This window comes from Tetranychus urticae, chromosome 1 (assembly GCF_039701765.1).
Source record: "Tetranychus urticae isolate SD_2017Ah chromosome 1, NJAU_TeUrti_SD_1.0, whole genome shotgun sequence".
In the NCBI taxonomy this organism is placed as follows: domain Eukaryota; kingdom Metazoa; phylum Arthropoda; class Arachnida; order Trombidiformes; family Tetranychidae; genus Tetranychus; species Tetranychus urticae.
The window spans coordinates 5,944,764-5,964,057 of NC_142958.1; the positions used below are offsets into that span (position 1 = coordinate 5,944,764).

At 32.6% G+C, this 19,294-nt stretch overlaps 9 protein-coding genes across 9 annotated transcripts; 3 read left to right on the plus strand and 6 right to left on the minus strand.

Moving 5' to 3' along the window:
* The first annotated feature begins 299 nt into the window (after positions 1-299).
* LOC107362613 (proton-coupled folate transporter-like) lies at positions 300-2,209 on the plus strand. The gene is made up of 3 exons (XM_015929710.3): positions 300-817; positions 912-1,064; positions 1,121-2,209. Exons 1-3 carry the CDS (start codon positions 406-408, stop codon positions 2,050-2,052), a joined length of 1,497 nt encoding a protein of 498 aa, XP_015785196.2. The 5' UTR covers positions 300-405; the 3' UTR covers positions 2,053-2,209.
* Positions 2,154-3,443, minus strand: Ntmt (N-terminal methyltransferase). The gene is made up of 2 exons (XM_015929711.3): positions 2,976-3,443; positions 2,154-2,907 (listed from the first exon to the last, which is right to left on the minus strand). The coding sequence occupies exons 1-2, from the start codon at positions 3,163-3,165 to the stop codon at positions 2,348-2,350; spliced, it is 750 nt and encodes a 249-aa protein (XP_015785197.1). The 5' UTR covers positions 3,166-3,443; the 3' UTR covers positions 2,154-2,347.
* Positions 3,444-3,458: 15 nt separating this feature from the next.
* LOC107362616 (protein-lysine N-methyltransferase SMYD4) lies at positions 3,459-5,937 on the plus strand. The gene has a single exon (XM_089266761.1). The coding sequence runs from the start codon at positions 3,561-3,563 to the stop codon at positions 5,796-5,798; it is 2,238 nt and encodes a 745-aa protein (XP_089122887.1). The 5' UTR covers positions 3,459-3,560; the 3' UTR covers positions 5,799-5,937.
* Positions 5,938-6,286: 349 nt separating this feature from the next.
* On the minus strand, positions 6,287-7,331 carry RpL11 (ribosomal protein L11). Its single transcript, XM_015929712.3, has 3 exons — positions 7,245-7,331; positions 6,706-7,029; positions 6,287-6,629 (listed from the first exon to the last, which is right to left on the minus strand). Exons 1-3 carry the CDS (start codon positions 7,251-7,253, stop codon positions 6,351-6,353), a joined length of 612 nt encoding a protein of 203 aa, XP_015785198.1. The 5' UTR covers positions 7,254-7,331; the 3' UTR covers positions 6,287-6,350.
* Positions 7,332-8,089: 758 nt separating this feature from the next.
* Positions 8,090-9,684, minus strand: LOC107362541 (metaxin-1). Its single transcript, XM_015929633.3, has 5 exons — positions 9,532-9,684; positions 9,295-9,441; positions 9,120-9,212; positions 8,631-9,042; positions 8,090-8,415 (listed from the first exon to the last, which is right to left on the minus strand). The coding sequence occupies exons 1-5, from the start codon at positions 9,598-9,600 to the stop codon at positions 8,279-8,281; spliced, it is 858 nt and encodes a 285-aa protein (XP_015785119.1). The 5' UTR covers positions 9,601-9,684; the 3' UTR covers positions 8,090-8,278.
* A 46-nt stretch (positions 9,685-9,730) lies between these two features.
* LOC107362542 (protein ZNRD2) lies at positions 9,731-10,693 on the plus strand. The gene is made up of 2 exons (XM_015929634.3): positions 9,731-9,918; positions 10,001-10,693. The coding sequence occupies exons 1-2, from the start codon at positions 9,829-9,831 to the stop codon at positions 10,544-10,546; spliced, it is 636 nt and encodes a 211-aa protein (XP_015785120.1). The 5' UTR covers positions 9,731-9,828; the 3' UTR covers positions 10,547-10,693.
* A 960-nt stretch (positions 10,694-11,653) lies between these two features.
* On the minus strand, positions 11,654-12,860 carry Prx2 (Peroxiredoxin 2). Its single transcript, XM_015929632.3, has 2 exons — positions 12,553-12,860; positions 11,654-12,390 (listed from the first exon to the last, which is right to left on the minus strand). Exons 1-2 carry the CDS (start codon positions 12,720-12,722, stop codon positions 11,934-11,936), a joined length of 627 nt encoding a protein of 208 aa, XP_015785118.2. The 5' UTR covers positions 12,723-12,860; the 3' UTR covers positions 11,654-11,933.
* Positions 12,861-14,839: 1,979 nt separating this feature from the next.
* LOC107362540 (pancreatic lipase-related protein 2) lies at positions 14,840-16,025 on the minus strand. The gene is made up of 2 exons (XM_089266766.1): positions 15,390-16,025; positions 14,840-15,292 (listed from the first exon to the last, which is right to left on the minus strand). The coding sequence occupies exons 1-2, from the start codon at positions 15,985-15,987 to the stop codon at positions 14,871-14,873; spliced, it is 1,020 nt and encodes a 339-aa protein (XP_089122892.1). The 5' UTR covers positions 15,988-16,025; the 3' UTR covers positions 14,840-14,870.
* A 773-nt stretch (positions 16,026-16,798) lies between these two features.
* Positions 16,799-18,846, minus strand: LOC107362829 (uncharacterized). Its single transcript, XM_015929965.3, has 2 exons — positions 18,400-18,846; positions 16,799-18,144 (listed from the first exon to the last, which is right to left on the minus strand). The coding sequence occupies exons 1-2, from the start codon at positions 18,473-18,475 to the stop codon at positions 16,919-16,921; spliced, it is 1,302 nt and encodes a 433-aa protein (XP_015785451.2). The 5' UTR covers positions 18,476-18,846; the 3' UTR covers positions 16,799-16,918.
* Positions 18,847-19,294: the final 448 nt, after the last annotated feature.

Here is a 19,294-nt window from a genome sequence, read left to right on the forward strand (position 1 = left end):
TGTTATTGGTTATATAATCGCCGACTTCTAGGTTATTATAACTTTATAACCCATTGAAATCATCTGACATTGATCATGAAATGATATCGTATTTTGTGTAAGCTGAAGCTAAGAAAAATTTAAATTGTTACCAAATAGAAATCAAGGAAGTAATTAGTAAATTGTAACTAAGTAACAATTTTCCATGTAATTTAGGAAAATCATTGTCACTGTTGAAATTGGATAGCAACAATTAATCTTCATTTCTATCTTTAATGTTTGATTTATTGGCTCTTTGGGACTTTTTATTTTGAACTTAATTTACTTCAAGTCAAAATCACGACAGTGTTCAATTGTAATTCCGATTTCAACTCAACTACATCTATGTCTAGATAATATTATGAGAAAATCAATATTATATTTAAAATGATAAAATTGACCAGAAAAGATGTTATATCAATGTTTAAATTGCTTCGGGTTGATGTTTTTCTAGTATTATTCAACATTAGCTCGGTCATTGTCCACTTGAGTCTAAACCAACTGGTTGAGGATAAAATTTGTCTCAATGAACTAAAACTTAACCAGTCTATTTGTTTAAACATTGAAAATGTGGATGAATCAAGAGAAGCGGATAAAAATTACGTTTTAACCCGAGCAGCTTATTACAAAAATTATCAGAGCCTAATGATAACTTTACCTGGAATCTTTTTAAACCTTTTTGTCGGGTGCTGGCTCGACTCATATCCAGAACATACTAAATTCATTTTGGCTGTTCCAACTTTAGGAATCTTTATGGATGCATTATTAACCATCATCAACTGCCTTCAATTCAAAGCTGGTAAGTTGTTATTATATTTTCGGTAATTTTTCTGTTTCATATTTCATTATGTAGAATTTTTTTCGTTATAATTAACCTTCTCTTTTATTATCAGATTACAGATTCATTCTTATAGCTTCTTTTTTCAGAGGAATGGGTGGTGACATCTCAATCATATACGTTGGTGTGTATGCATATGTTACCCGTAAAACATTGGCCGAATTTCGAGCTGTTAGGTTTGCTGTCCTCGAGTTTTTCTCTGCCATTTGTAAGTATTTGAGTTTGGGTCTACTTTGACTTGCTCTAAATCTCCCTTGTCTTCAGCCTTTCCAATAAGTACTTATCTAGGCGGGTTAATCCTCACATCTAAACCTTGGATTGCTGGTCAACCACGAAATTATATTGGAGTTTACATTTTATCCGGAGCTTTTAGCTTATTAGCTGCTGTTTGGGCGCTGGTGTTATTGAATGATTCAGGAGAAGCAGTTGAACAAGAAGAAGATGAACAGAATGGAGTGGGTAAAGAAAGCTATAAAACTTCGAAGTTGGACAATTTAGCTAAGACGACAAGTAAGCCGGGCAAATGTTTGTGCAGTTTTATTCAAGCATTTTCAAAGATTTTCAAATACGAAAACCTGAAAGCCATGATACATACATGTTTCAAAAAACGAGAAAATGGTCTTCGGTGTCGTATTTGGCACACCATTGCGATAGCATTTTTCATTCTTAGCGGTTACTTGAGTGAAGTTGCTATTGGATTTCCTTTCGCTCAAAAAGTTTATCATTGGAATGCCAAATATTATTCAAAAATTTCACCCCTTTTTATGTTATTAACTTCAATTAGCTCTTTCGTTGTCACACCAATTTTAGTCAGTAAATTTGCCATGACTGATACAAAATTGTCCATTATCGGTTGCATTTCGCTAATATCAGCAGCAGCTATTAGAGGGTTCTGGTTATCACCAACTGGTTATATCGTTTCTCATAGTGTTGGTGTGCTTTCTGGTCTCCAACTCATTTCAATGCGCTCTTTTCTTGCTCGAATGATAAAATCAGATGAAATTGGCCAAATTTATTCTCTACTTGCTGCAATCGAAGCTTTTTCTCCTTTACTGTGCAATATATTTTTTACGACAGTTTTTAATGCAACAATCAGTTTTAATCCAGGGATAGCTTATCTGATTTCATCTGCATCAATGATTTATCCGCTAGTTATAGATATATGGTTGGACTGGACCAAATCTTCTTGGTATTAATCTATTTTAGCGTTTAACAATCCTAGGTTAGATAATTTTGATTAATTATTATTGATATTCTGTTATGTAATATAAGATAAGATAATTTTTCTTGAAATGTATTAATGTTATGGAAACAGTTTATTTTAATAAATAATATAAACCTTTTATTTAAAAATTTTGTTCAAAATTAAAATGCTGTAGATTTAGTTTAATAGATCTCATGCATTAATTGTGTTTACAACAAATCAAACCAACAATTTATTGAATCGTAATAATTTTTCGCTATTTTAGACACCTTGTTGATTTTGTTATGTTATTTTTGGTTCAATTCAATTTTTTCTGCTTTCATGGCAAACATTCTAACTGGATATAAACCTTTCGGAAATTGATATTGTCTTTTTTCTGAAATTAAATTTAAACCAGCTTTTGTGAAAATGTCCTTATAAAGCCAATGTGGTCTAGTCACTGAACTATCGTTCATATCATCATCGATTTCATCTGAGGAAGTATGATTATCTTTTATTATGATCAATCCGTCTGGCTTTAATATTTGTCGACATTTTAGAAGGAAATCAATGAAATGAGTATCAGTTAAATGTCCAGTAACCCATTGACACCAAATTACATCATACTCGATACCTTCGTTGGGCTTGAATTCGTGTAATGATGAACAATAAGCTTGACCAATCCTCTTATCATAAATATCTGGACCAATGTGGTTACGAGCTTCTTCAAGGAATGATTGGTTTACATCAAGAAGATCTACAACATGGAAAAAGTCCAGCAATAGATTTTTGGTAACACGACCGATACCAGCTCCACAATCTAAAGCACGTCTTTTGTTTTCAGACTTTAATTGATGATCAATTGGAACTGTAAATAAACGATTAATGATAGGTTAGATTTGAAAGATATGCATTTACAGGTCAAATGTTATTTACCTTTTTTCTTGTCCGGTGGATTCAGTGGCTCAATAAATTGGGATAAAAATTTTTTAGAACCTTTAATGTCAATGTTTGAGATGTGAGCAAAACCACCGAGCATTCCATCAATAGTAGCATCAACAGTTTTCCAGTAATTGGCTCCTTTGTCATAGAAATCATCTGTCACCTTTGAACCATTAATAAACATGGTTGACTTATTACTAAAGACTTGCTTTTGAAGGATAGTAATCAATTAGTTTATCGACAGTAATTTTAGAGCAACAAAATATCAGCTGATGCAAGTTCAGTAAAAATATTTCAAGAAATAACTAGAGTAATTAAAGAAAACTTATGTTGATCGAACATATGCAAAAAATAATGACTGATTTAAACGCAGCAGTTATAATTAAAATTAAATAAAATCACATGCATTATTCAAAACATATTTTTATTTTAAATATTTTTCAAAGTCGCGTTGCTTTTTTGGAGCAAAAAGCGTGAATTTGTGTTTCTATGGAGACACCATGTGTATGTTTTTATTTCAATATTTAAACGTTTTGAAGCAATATTTCTTGTTTGAACTGCAAAATTAATTATAATTTAATGAATGACATGAGTTTTCCTATTCAAGATGAAGTGTCCAAGGAGTTGATACACACTTTGAACCAATGGGCTGTATCTGCTGGCATCGATGTCGATTCATTTTTGGAAAAGTTTAATAGTCTATCACCTGATGATGATAGAGTCAGCACTATGCTTCTTGAACAATCTTTGGTTGATTGTTTTACTGACCGAATGAAAGCAGCTTTGTTGGACAACAGTGACGAGAGACTAAGTAAATATCCAAAATGTAAAAGTGACCAAAAGGCCAAGGAATTTCGCTTGAAAGGTAACAAATATTATTCAGATAAACAATTTGGCGAAGCTCACAATTGTTACACACAAGCTATTCGATTTGCCGTTGATAATGGATCGACTGAGGATAACCAACTGTGTTTATCGTATGCGAACCGATCGGCTATCAACTATGAATGTGAAAGATGGAAAGAAGCTATCAACGACATAGATATGGCTATTAAACATGGTTACCCACAAGAAAAGATTGATAAATTGTTGAAAAGGAAATTAAAGTGCCTGGACAAACTAAAAATTGCTAGAGATGTACTGCCGCCTGATAATCAAACTAATGGAGATGAAGTATCAAAACTAGTTGAATCGCTTAAATTGGACTTGGATGATATTGAAGAAATTGAGGAACCCGTCATTGAAAAAGTCAACCCAGAAATACCGAATGCTTCAATGAAAGTATCAATAACGTATGATCCCAAAAAAGGTAGAGGCTTAAAAGCTAATGAAACCATTAACTTTGGAGAAATTCTAGTTAAAGATGTTCCTTATGCTCATGCATTGTTCTCTGATTGTTATGATGACTATTGTCAAAATTGCTGCAAACCATTTGATGGATTTAGCGTGCCTTGTCCAGTTTGTCCAGTGGTACAATATTGCTCATTAGACTGTCGAACCTCTGATGAAGTTCATGTAAAATTTTCCTGTCACCCTCTCATTCCTAATATCAACGATCCATTGATTCAGTTAGTGTTAAGGTTGATGATCAAATCACTGATGAAACAAAATTCCCAATCAACTTGTGAAAACCGATCGGATCAAATTTACTATTCTGATTATTCTAGTATAAAGAAACTCGCTTTTTCTCCAACAATCTCGAGTGATCTGGTTCTTGCATCTCTCTTTCTCAGTATATTAATTCAGACAATCTATCCATCATCAACCGAATTGAAATCTTTACCATCGTTGAAATCTCTGGTATCCTTAAGCTTGTTACATTTTCATCAATTATTGATAAACAAAACATTCTTAGTACATAATGAAGATTCCGTCGTCTTTTCAACTCTATCTCCTCATCAAGCGAACGAAAAAATTGGTTTAGCCATTTATCCGACTATGAGTTTGGTTAATCACAGCTGTCAACCAAATTCTTTCTTATTCTTCTTCCACGAAAAAGTCATTATAAGAGCTTCACAAACCATCGAATCAGGACAGGAATTATCTATCTGCTATGGGCCCAGTTATCAATCCCATACTTTAGCTGATCGTCGTAAAAAACTCCGTGATTGGTATTACTTTGATTGTAATTGTAATGCTTGCAGTAAATCTTTGGAATCAACACAAATTTGTTATAAATGTCCACGTTGTGAAGGCCCACTTATCGTGAATGAAGATGGTTCAAATAATTGTCTATCATGTAAACAAGAAGACATATTGCCGATAGAAATAAAGAAATCTGTTGAAGATGCTCTAGCTGATATGGAGAAAGGTAGAAATTCCTACGAATCAAGTGAATATGACGATGCTATCCAGTTATTATCCAAATCATATAACACTATGGACGATTATTTGTACAGATCTAATTGGAATTTATTGCGTTCACGGACATTTCTGTATGAGTGCCTTGCATCAATGGGTCATTATGAGATGGCAGCTAAGTTGTGTGCAGTCAATGTTAATGTAACTAAAGAGATACATGGAAATGAATCAGTTGACTATGTAATCAGCATGATTACTTACCTTGGTTTGATGTATAAGGATCTTGAAGATATTGTCACAGAAGATTTGACCAAAGCTGAGTTAAAGGCGAATCAAATTATTCATTTAGTCGATGAACAAATAGATAGATTGGTACGGATTGCTCAATTGGCAAATACCTCTAGTGATCCAACAAAAGTTTTTCACCAGGAAATGAATAATTTAAAAGCCATCAAAGAACAATGTCAACGAATAGATCAGTACATTAATTCACAATCTAAAGATCAAAATCAATAATTTCAGTACCAAAGCGCAAGTGAAATTGAATCACGATTTAAATGATGCACCTTTAAGATGACTATTGTAACATGATATTTAAAATATTTTTGGGTAAAATAAATTTAAAATTCAAAAAAAAAACTATTACAAAAATCAACCATTGAGAAGTTATTTGATCACTAGCATATACGAATTACAGCGGAAAGTAAATAGACGGACAAATTGTTGATCGGTGTTCAGGTGGAAATTCTATTCAATTTCCATTCGATTTAAATTGCGAATATTGAGAGTCAGGTCTCAAAACTACTAAAACTGGAACTGATAAAATCAATTACTAGTAATACGTTTGCAAATCAAGCAACTTGTGAAACTAAAAAATGAAAAGACTAACGTGGAAGTCCCTCATTTTCAGGGGGTTAATTTAAACATAGATGAAGCATAAATTCTGAGACTTGAATGAAATTGTAATATGAGTTTTCCGCAACCAATATAAATAAAATCGCAAGTTATTTAACATGTCCAACCATAGGTTGATCTTTTAATTATTAAACAACTTAAGGTAAGATTAGTTTATTTAGCTTTTCCAGGAAGGATAATTCCATCATATTTCTGTTGGAACCATTTCATTGATTCCTCCCTTGTTACTCGATGACGAACACCAAGAACGTTCTTTTTTCTTCTTCTATCTCTAACATTGTAACCGGCTCTGCCGAGAACAACGAAGAAGTCCAAACCATAAATACCAATACCTGGATCGTACTTGATTCCAAGATCGATGTGTTCTTGAATACCAAAACCGAAGTTACCAGCATCGGAGAAGTTTTCCTTTCTTAATTCATATTCTTTGACCTAACGGAAAGATGAAACGCGTGAGATGAGAAAAGTTTGGTATTGATAATTTCAGTATTTAAAAAAATTTTCTTACTTTTAAACCTTTTTCAAGAATTTCTTCAGCCTTGGCTCCTCTAACAGTACAGTGGACAGCAATTTTTTCATTCTTACGAATACCAAAAGATCTAACTGTATATCTAGCTTTAGAGAACACGGGTTGTTGTCCAGTTAATTGTTCTAACACCTTAGCAGCTCGAGTAAGTCTGTCACCAGATTCTCCAACACAAATGTTCAGACAGAGCTTTCTGATGCTAATTGCTCTCATTGGATTATTCTCATGCTTTTTTTTCATAGGAGCAACCGGCAACATTTGCTGTTGGGCAGTTTTGGATTTGCCCTTTTTCTGAAATACCTTTTTCTGTAGGAGTCAAAGGAAAAAGAAATTATAGAATTAATAAAATTGCGCTTGTAACCGCAAAAGTACTAACAAGACCTAGAAATAGTCTGTGATAGGTTGCAGAGTGGTGAATAATCTCGGCCCAGTTATGAGCACCAACTAATAAAATTAATTGACACCTCAAAGAAGGGCCAGTGATCAATGAAATAAAATAAGACGTTAATCAAATAACTTACCTTGGCCATTTTTGATTAAACACAATATTAAATTAATTGATCGGTAAACTACTAAAGAGGAGCCACAACAATTACAAAACAAGTCACTAAAACTCAAGAAAAGATCTGTTCGGAAACGGAAAGGTTGCTATGGGAACAAAATCCAATCTCACTTGTTTTTGGTAAAAATGCCGCTAAATATGATTTGATAAATGTTATTTAAATTGAAGTTATCCAGTTTTATAATTATCATTGTATAAAGATTAATTATTGAATGAATAAAGCAAAAAAGGGCGAAAATTTTAAGCAATTTTTTAACGTTAATTAAGGAAAAAATAATCTGTCCAAATTTTAAATTTATTTCAACGTATGCGTCTTTGTATTTTAAAACATTTTACAAATTGCTAGATTAATATTACAGTAGCGGTCAGGGTTAAGTTAACAAAATCGGAGTTTTCTAATATTCCAATGAATAAAAGTACCAATAAGATCGAATTTTATTTTGTTCAGTTTTCTATTGCATTGTTTTGCTAAAAACTAAATATGCTCGAGATGGCGAGACCTAAAAATTAGCTCGACTCTAACCTTCTTTTGTTAACTTTTGTTAGCCAGTACCACTACTCTAATTATTCAGCCTGACTTGAATCTAACCATAATGATTAAAGTCAATCTCTAGAAGAAGTGAATAATAAGTCTTGAATTTGGTCATTTTTTCTACTCTCGATTTAAATTCACAATCAACTCAAAAAAATTGTTATTCTATGCAAACTTCAATTCTTAAAAGATGAATCACAGACTTAGCATGCAGAATTGACCGATTATTAAAAATACAACAATGAAATAATTAAACGAGGCGATATAATAAATTTCGGTTTGAATTCTACTTTAATATTATTTCTAATAGATTTTAATCATCTAGACATCTCATCATCAATCATTGACCATGATTCTTATTCAGTCGCTGACAATTTATTCATGCCACTATAGTTGGAAAAAGTCTGACAAAGGGACATTTAAGGAAATTTCAATTTGTAAACTTCAGAGCAAAGATTATATTAACGCCTTGTAAAATGCCTCAAATGTAAATAGGCATAAGTAAACATCACACTGGCAGCAAATAGCGATGAAAGAGTTATATCAAGCCATCTATTTGGAAATTCATTTTCAGTTTCGTTTGGCTTCTCTTCGGTAGCTAAATTTTGAAAAGAAAGACACATTAGTTTTATTTTGCTATGTCCACATATCTGAAATATAATATCAGGTTCATCTTTAAATTGCAGATTCGTAGAATTTTCTGAACATTATACATCACTTATTCTGACGCAATAATGAAAGAAGTATTTCAAATCAAAATCACGCAATTTTTAAATGATAAACCTGATAAATGGTTTATAAAAATATATTTACTTTCTTGGACATCAGGAAAATACGATCTCTTTATCCTTGATAAGTAGGTCGGTAAATTAGGTAAATTGTTGATTGTACTTTTGAGAGGATTGTAACTTGGAAATGGTATTGTACAAAGCGCTAAATAACCGAAAACATAAGCATCGAAGATGGTTGGTGTATCCCCGAAAAAATACTTTTGTTCACCGAGTTTTTGAGAAAGCAATTTCAAACACTTCTCTGCTTCTTCAATCATGGATTTTTCTTTCTCAGTCCATCCTTCTTTGTCACCAATAAGAATAGTTAACTTATCAAGCTGTGAACTTTGATATCGATCAGGCAATATTAAGCTTGCTGGGAAAGGTATCCTTTTAGCATACCAAGGTCTGATAAAACTCGAATAATTTCCATCATTGGCCCAATAAATATATGACTGCGATGCAAGTTTAAAAAATAAACATGAATTTCTGCGAAATATTTTTACATCGAAATTTGTATAATTGTACTTACGAGAGCTGGTTCAAGCTTTTGACTAATGATTGACATGTATGCTTGAACGTCAAATAATGCTTTACTATTCAATTTTAGATCACAATTATAATTCTAGAGAACAGAAAATTGTTTGAATCAATACTTTATGAATTTCTCATCTATTTGTCGATTTAAATAGGATTTTAAAATATACCTGGCGTTGTAAATAAGCGGTTACATCATTGAAAGTGTTCAGTCGCACATTAAAGCCATGGCTGAATGAGGGAACACGATAGATAACATTCCAAGATCTATTAATTTGATTTACTTTTACCGGAGCACCAGAAAACTTGCAATAAGCCTTTAAAAATAAAGTAAAATTTCAAATGAGGTAAAGTGGAAATGAAAATGGACTTAGAATTTAGTGGATTGGTAAATGAACGTGACATACCAACAATTGAATCGAGGTAAGGTCCAAAGACGGTAAGCCATGATCCCCAGGCCAGACAACCAACTCCATAATCTTGAAGCAATAAAAATCAATCAAATTTATTAGTTATTTTATCACTTTAAACAAAAACAATTAAACCACGAGTTTAAACCAGCTGATTAAGTAACCAATGGAGACGCTGTCCTCTATGTTTTTCATGTTTTTCATGTGAAAACAGCTCCAATTTTTAGTATTTTTAACACCGAATTTCCTTCGTCTCTAATTGTAACAATTTAATTTTGTTTTAATAATCTAACCATGCCACTAGAAGATGATATCGCTAAAAAGATGGGTGATCTTTTATTGAAAGGTTATTGTTTACTGGACCAATATTGCTCTGTGTGTGGGGTAAGTAGGCTGGTTTAATATTTGTTCATATTGATATGGTTTTCATTCATTATGTCTAATCAATTTTATTTTTCTATTTAAGAATCCTTTAATGAGGTCAAGAGATGGTACAAATATTTGTGTAGCCTGCAAGTCCTCTAAAGCTGTTTCCGAAAGTAATCTGAATGGCATGGAAGAGCAATCAACTGCATCTTCGAGCAATGAAGCAGATATATCCGAAGCTTCGTCTATTCCATCTAAAAGACCTCGTGTTTTCCAAGATAATTGTGAGAAATTCAGTCTTCCAAATGATGTTTGGCGTAATGAATCAGTTCCTCGTCTATTGCGAAAAACTGTTCAACAAAAATTATCTTGGGCATCATCTCGATTATTGGTGGATTCAATCACCTCTCTAAAACTTCTTGAATCTTGTATTAACTTATTGACCATAATGGAAGTTGATCTCAATGATGCTCCTGAATACATGATAACCATGCTTAATTTGGAGAAGTTTGTTGAATCTGAACAGAAACGTTTAGCAGACTGCTTCGATTTACATGAATGTAATAGGATTTGCGATTTAATTACCTCAACTTTGAGAGTAATGAAAAGTTTGGATCAAGCTGTAACCAAATTAAATCGTTTGTAATTTAATGAATTCTCAACCATATTAATTTACCGGGATCAAGTCGATTGTGGAAGCTAATCCATCTAATGTACATTGACGTCTTACATTTTATCTTTATAGCTCAAGCTCAAATAGACCAAATGTAATAAACTCATAATTTAATTTTAATTTATATTCATTGCTTATATAGATCTAATCTTTCCACCTATTCAAATTCTGATTCGCTAGTGATGTAAAATATTGAACTTATGTCTTATGTCACATCAATTCGATCAATCATCAAGATTTATTCAATTTAACTTAAATTCCGAAGAAAGTCCGTTTACCTTGGATTTATCGGAAAAATATGAATCAAGTTTAGATGCTCTCAATGGATAATGGAATGAAAATTGAATTATCTAAAAATGGTATTTATCTCGCCCATTAAAGATCAAATTTCATGCAACTATCTAATTAGAAATAGATTATATTTATTGATTGTATTCATAATAACATCAAGATCTTTGTCTCGGCATGCCATAAAAAATGAACAGAAAACTATTAGTTTAAAGGTTGTCAAGGCAAGGAAATGTCCTTATTACAATGATAATGCTATTCAAATAATCAAACTAATGATTGATATGTTTGGTCTCATCATTTTACTTTTCAGGTAATAGTGAAATGATGAATGTTTTGCACTCATTTTCGTCATCTATTACAGAATTTAATAATATTGATTCATCACATGTATCATCATTTGAATTCGAGAATTATTAAAGCAAAATCAAGTTATTAATAGATAACTTAAATCGGAGGCTCTCATTTTCCTTTAAATAAAAGATAGCTAATAACTACCAGTTGTATTAAAAGATAAGATATGATAAAGAATTCATAATTGCGTTCTCATCAAGTACACTCTTGACAGATCAGAGCATAAATGTAACAATTCAGATTGATTGCTAAGTACATGTAATACTCTGAATATCATCCGAACAAAATTTTAGATTTGACAGTGGATTTGGTAGTGAAACATTCAATACATGAATGCTTAATCATAGAGACAATGCAAGTTGCTGCAAATCGACATTAGCTTTCAAGTTGACTTGTCTGACTAACAAACAGACAAGGTTAAGCGTATCAAAATGTTGATTCAAGTTTAATTTAATTTTTTTATTTAAATCTGATTCACTTTTGTGAACATTGAAAATTAAAGTTAGTAGTGATAACAATTAAAAACCGAGTAAAGGACAAAGACAGCAATTGTAGAAGGAAGGAATCAGGTTGCCCTAAATTAGCCCACCTATCATTGAATTGTGTTCCTGAAATAGGGTGGTGACTCAAAAAAAACTGCAACTTAAAATGAGCTAGTGAAGGTCAATGGGAAATTGACTTGGCTGATATAACAATTGAGTCGGAAAGTCTAAGGAAATTAGTTAGCCTTTGAGAAATATTCCTTGCTGGATTGTACATCAGGAACAATAGTTTTGTCTCCGGGTTTCCAGTTGGCAGGGCAAACCTCACCGTGACGGTCGGTATATTGGAAGGCCTTGACCAATCGTAAAGTTTCGTCAACGGATCGACCAACGGGTAAGTCATTGACGGTGATTTGTCTAAGAATACCTTTATCATCGATAATGAAGAGTCCCCGGAAAGTGATACCATCATCAGCACGATAGACTCCATAGCTCAAAGAGTTGCTAAGATTTTTGTCAGCCAACAAAGGAATGTTCATTTCTCCCAAACCACCTTGTTTTCGAGGTGTGTTGACCCATGCGAGATGAGTGAAGTGACTGTCAGTAGAGCAAGCAATAATTTCACATCCAATATCTTGGAATTCCCTGACTCGATCACTGAAAGCAACAATTTCAGTGGGGCAGACGAAGGTACTAGATGAAAGAAAGAGAAAAGTTACGTAAGAGGAAGGCAAACGTTACATGACAATGCTACATCAGACTAGACAATGAAAAATCAGTTGGTTGATTTTAAACTACAATTGAGTAGACAAGATCAAAGTTGAAAAGAGATTAACAAAGAAATTAAACACTTACAAATCAAGAGGATAGAAGAAGAGGACAACATATTTTCCAGCGTAGTCATTCAAAGAGATTTCCTTGAAAGCTCCATTTACCACGGCAGTACCCTTGAAAACAGGTGCCGGTTTACCAATTTGAGGATGTTGGTTAGATGGAGTTGAGGTGATACCGTTGGTAAGTGGCATTGTGATTAAACAAATAGTGATTAATTTGAATAAAACTGAAAAACAACAATAAAGGTAAGATGAATAGAAGCGAAGTGATGAGGGGTTACGAAAGGCGTGATTCTTAATAAACCGAGATGAGTCTCGCAACTGATGATGGAAGAGATTAGGGACCATGCTTTAATATAACTTGCCTTTTATTGATTTAGTTGTACACTGATGATAATACTTGTTTTACTTTTTTTCTTCCTCTCTTTGATTACCAGATTATTAAACAACAGTTTTGATTGGTGTCTTTCTGTCTACGTGTTGATCTACAATGTGAACCACAACCTCTGTTAAAGATGATTGGTTAACATAGAAAAACGAAACCAATGGAGATTTATGTGCTTTATCTACCTAAATCCAAACTGTATTATGCAAGTCTAGATCCAATGGAAGAGAGAAGAAAAAAATGGCAAAGAGGAAGATAAATAAGAAAGAAAAGTAAGAGATGAAAATGGAATAACAAAATGCCTTTTTTCTAGTGCCAGTTGCTAACCTGCTAAAGGTCCTTTTGTACCCATTTAAAACCGGTTTTAAATATTGCTAACCAAAAAACAGGACTTTTCTTGCAAGGGAATCCTAAACCATTATTCAAGATTGCCAGAGGTTATCATTGATAAAAGAAAAGACAGTGTATTGACATTCATATTTTTCTTGGTCATTAATAATTCAACGATGGATAAGCCATGTCATCGATGAGCTCATCTCTATTTTATCATTTCATTTTGGACTTTGTATTTAAGGCGTAAAAACTGCAACACTTACCATTCAACTGACCACTTTCTTTGCTTATTTTAGCCAAGCTTTCTTTTAATGTTTAAAATGAGTGATATTTCTTGTATCGGTTCACATTTTATTTCAAAAATATTCAATTACATAAGTTTGAATTGAGATACTTTCAGATATTGTATAATGCTTAGCTTATAAACCATATGTTTCTAGTTGAACTAGTGTTGGCACAAATCTACAATGTAGCTATTGAATCGACAGAGACGATCACTTTGACGTCTTTTCTGGCTATAATTGGTAATTTAACTGACACAGATTGATTGTGATTGTTTAAGATTTAAAATAAATTGTAAAATAATGGAAATTGTTCACGTTTAATTGCAAAATTGTCTAAATTATTCAAGAATACAACTCATCCATTTAGATAAATGCATTTCTTTTTTTTCCTCAACCATGATGGACATAATTAAGGTTAATTCATGCTCTTACCAAGATGTGACAATCAAAAGCACAGTATAAAGGAACAGTAAAATACAGCAAAAAAGGACTGGACTGACTAATTAATCAATTCTTAATCAAAATGAACCGGTGCACTATTTGACTAATACACCTTCAAGGAAGGAGGAAAGTTGGTAGCTTATGCAAGCTGGCAAATACCTTGAGGTGGACAAAATTATTCAATAATGATTAAACGTTAACCATTTAGTTTGAGTGATTTGAGAATGAAAATCATACCATGATCAATCAGACACTGATTATGAACAAATGACATTAAACAAGAAATCAACTGATTGAAGTCCTTGATTGTTGCAACGGCTGGCAATACCAATAAGATGGATAAAGTAAATTTAAAATTGACTTGAAATCATATAAAAATTGATTATTACTAAAGTTGTAATTTATTTCAACCATTTTTGTTTAATATTAATAATAGCTGTAACAATCGTTTTATTTTTGCATTGAGCCTACAATTGACCATCAAAAATGTAACATGGACAATAAGGTAATTGGCTAAACACCACAATTAATTAGCGATTCTTTGGTTCGCCCGAAAATTTTGATCTTTTATCAACAATTGTGAGAGTTGACATCGATTACCGTTTTCTGCTAAACAATGCAATGAGTTTTCAATCAAAGAATAGGAAATATTTAACAGAGGAATGAAAACTCTCGCAGTTGTTGATGAAAAGATACAATTTTTGGGTAAATCAAAAAACCAAAGGTAAGGTACGATTTGACAAATTTTTGACGCTTCAACTTACACTTTTTGGGCCAATCTTTGGTCATATTATGCTTCAATTTACTGAGAGTAATCTTGTTAATTTTGACCAATTTTGAAAATAAATAAAACTGTGATTTATAAATTATTTGCCAACACTGTAAATATTTTTATTTTTAACAATAGGGATAATCTTTTCCTGTTGACAGGTAAAATGAACCTTCGCCTGAATCTTCATTGCTTTTCAATCCCATTCTTGCAATGGTGTGTGGCTCATCACATTTATCGCTTGTGAATTGTTTCCATGATTCGCATTTGGTCGACTTGTATTCACATTGATTTATTGAAGAAAGGAAAAAGTCAATTGCTGCATAATGGCGACAAGTCATATTGAGAAATGGAAATGGACAAAAGGGTTGATCAGATCCGCCATTTGGATAGAAATCTTTGTGGCCAAAAGGTGTTTTCGTTCCTAACCTGCCCAAAACAACACTGGCAATCGATCCAGAGCTTGTATGGATCCCATCAACATAGACTGCATCAGACTTTTTGATTTGAATTATTGTACCATCAATTAAAGGTCCAGCAGCGTCTAAGCCTATTTTAAAACAAGCAAATTGATTCATCTAACTCTTTTCAACTCTCAGTTTCAACAAAATTAATATTCATTTATTACTTTCTCTTAGTTTAATTACCTGTGATTCGACCTAAAGTCAAGCTATACTGTTGCTTCAGCCATCGACCAGCAAGACCAGCAATGTGAGCACCAAGACTAAATCCAACCAAATGGACTCGAGAAAGATCAAGACCCCGTTCAGTTTGTAAACGATACAACAGATAACCAATTTCTCGTCCTGTCAATTGGCAGTTAGCAACATTTTTAGGATAAAGAAGGCCACTTGCAGCCTTACTCCAGTCCACTGACACCACTACATCATATTTTGCTAGTAAAGGTGTAAACAAGTTGGTATACCGAGACTCTTGTCCATTATCTAGCCAACCATGGATGATGAAAACTACAGATGTTGTTTCATTAAAAATATCATAATTGGAGGAATTATGGTAATTTATTTGCCGACTTTCGATGGGATCTTCAGCAGTGTAGACTCGGAAAATTGCCCCAATTTTTTCAGGTGAATCGGGTGTGAAAAAGATGAACCTAGTCCATTTGAAGCAACCGAAAATTTCGTAGCACACTTCATTCAAGTCTTGTCCATCAGAGAGGATTGGGTTGTTAACTAGAAGAAAACATAACAATATAATCTTAAACTGGCCTTTTAACTGTTTCAACATTATCGTCTATTAACTTATTGTTAGTCCAGATCACCTAATAACTCAACTAACTTGTTACATTGGTTAACAAAACAAGTTCAATCTTTCTCTGTTAGATTATTGATTTTCGACGTATTAATCAATTCACCTTTGCTGATTATTATGAAATTGAATCTAATCGTTGGATTTTATTTGATAATTATGCATTTTCAACTTGAATCATGAATTCATCTAAATCCACCCTTCTTCAATCCATTGTTTCTAATCACTTTTTACATGTGATTACTCTGGTTGTGATTATAACCCATTCCCTGATGTCACTTTGAAGGAATTTTTGAATTTTGTAGATTCATTTATTCGGCCAATTATTTAGGTCTAACCAATAATCAACCTACTAACATATTTATTGACAATTGACCAAAGCCTTCAAGATTGCTATTGAAGTAACTGATCAATTGATTGATCTTGATTTCAATGTCAATGTAAACCTATGCATATGTATTCAAGCTTTAATTACGTAGTTTGAATAAGATTTGACAAACAAACTTGATCATTCTTGGCTTGATCATGATCAGGGTTTGACAGCAATAATCTTATGAACTGAATAAGAGTAATTGTCAACACAATCTTAAAATCTATAAAATTGGTAGTTAATATGATTTTCACAATGATTGTTGGTTAATTTTTTGTTAGTAAAAGCGGAACAAAGTAATTCATCTGATTTGGAATGAAAACATAACGATTACGAGTGTCATGTATTTTAAATGTTTAAACTGATTGAAATGGATTGGTAAATTATCTTAGCTCGAAAGATAATTGAAAGAAAATCAAGTTAAAAGCAAAAAATTGTTTATCAAAAAGTGGATTGAGTTTACAGTTTATATTTTTTGCCTAATCTGTCCCAAATGTTTTGTGTCAACATCTTTAACATAGCAAACAATTAAGTATCAATTTACAAATTAGTCAGCTGTTGTTTTCCAAGTTCATCTTTGACAATAGTCATTAAAGTTGTTGACAACATTTCACCTATTCTACTGCGAATCACTCGCGTTCCCAAGTTGACAATAACCTCAAGCAAGTAATCCCATGTTCGTATTCCAGTAATATCCAACCAAATGTGATCAAGATGACGGACATCGAATATCTCAAGGTTCAAAGAGGATCCAGGTTGGAGAGGTTGAACCAGACGAATAAAGGTTGAAATATAAGTGATGTTAGATGTAATTTTTCCGGTTCTAGATGATTTTCCAACATTGATTTGCCAATCATAAGCTGCAGTCAAACTCTTGAACCCAACTGACAATTCAATGATCAGTGAATCCTTGAAATAAATTACCTTAACAGGTCCCATTCGTGTTAATGTGGATAAACCATTTATGGTTCCGTTGTAAATCTCCAGACTTCCAGTTAACTTGAAGAGTCGAAAATCATTAGAGAAATTTCTTGAATAGTCTGCCAACGAAAATGGATCATGACCTTTATCAACAATCACTGATCGAGTTCTGTTTAGCCATTGATCGATTTGAGCTTCACTTGTTGGGTAGATTAAATCTAGATTAACATTATCCCCTTTACTGATATAAGCATTTTTCAAGGAACTTTCAATAGAAGATAATAACTTAGATTTGACTGATTGGAACAAATTGTGAGATAAATTATTCTTCACTCTTCGTGAATAAGGAGCTGCTGCTGAATTTTCCAATAAACCAACATATCGTTGACCAAACTGTCCAAAACCAGCATCACATGTAACTTTAACTTTATCTTGAGATGAACCAGGATTTGAGAGAAGTCGAGTTTTTATCAGAAAATTAGTAAACTCCAATCCAAAAGAGCCATTAGCTTTGAATGGAAAGATGGTGAATTTACCGTCCACCATGTATTTACCATCCATATTAACTTTGGTCGATGCTGATGTTATATTTATCTCTGGATTTCCAAGGAACAACTCAATAGTAACTATCTGTTCAGGCTTCAATCCAGTCACAGAGACATTGGTGAAAGATGCTTTATAAGATGTAACTGATCCCTTTTCCGTTACATTAACTTCTGGTAACAAATATTGATTCTCAATCACACCAGTTAACCAGTTTCCCAAATCCAAAAGATTTTGTCCATTTGTTTTGGAAGAGTACAATTTGTAGACTTTACTGGCAACATCTTGAGCCTTTGAAGGTGCTAATCTTGCACAAAATAAAAGGGAAAAATAATTCACCAGATAAGAACGAAAGAATGAAACAAAGAAAATAAAAAAACGTTGTTTTATCAACTGATGAGTAACAAAGATGACTAACGCAAGTTTAATTTTCTTCAAGCAAAATCGTTTTTGCAACTTGAGTCACTTGACAAACAAAAGGTTAAGTTTAGACTTTTGAATCATCTTTGACAACTAAACTCTAAAGTCATCTTGTGACAAATAAAGACAACACTTACCCTGTCCATAGACGGTCAATACTGTTACAAAGAGAAACAAGAAAATAGTTGTACGATTGAAGACCCTGGTATCCATCTTGATATCAACTTTGAGAATATCTTTTTAGAGGATTTCACGATTGTTCATTACACAAGGTGTCTTGTTGAAGACGTTTAAACAACGGATGAAAAATTTAGGAACCAAAGCAGGAAAAGGTAAAGTCAAGCAACTTCAAATGTAGCCAAATTTGTAATCATTGTTTATATCAAACGCCATCAGTTTAACTTTTAACATATCGATCAGTAAAACAAAGTAAAATGTTCAACCGATTCGCAATTTTCTCATTTTTCAATCCCAATCAAAATAGGTTATAGCAAAAAAGGGAAATTGCCTAATTTTCATCAATTAGAACCCAATCGTAGCCAAGATAAACCAACCATGTCAACACTTTTTTCTTATTCATTATCCACTGAAGTTGACTTTTATTTTCACTGTTTTTTTGTCAAAAATCCATTCATTTAAGTGAATTACAGTTAAGGTTGATTGTCATTGTACCTGAACCTTTTTTTTACCTTAAATTATCTCCATTCCAGCCAAGGTTGTCAATAAAGTTGTCAAAACAAGCAAATTGACAAAACCTTATAACAATCGACTTTTATGAACCCAAATGATGAAATGAAATGACAAATCAAACTTGCATCTAATTTTACCGTGATTTTTATTACAATGCATGTGTGAGTGGAGGACGCAAGATTTATTATTTGGTTTCCGATAAATTCAAGCCATTTAATCTAGATAATGCTTCTTAATCAAGGTGAATATATTTACCTTGATAACTCCTATTTTAGGATATCTGTCGATTTTTTAATCTTTAAACACAAAAAGCTTTTTTACATGTGTTCATAAATAATAGAC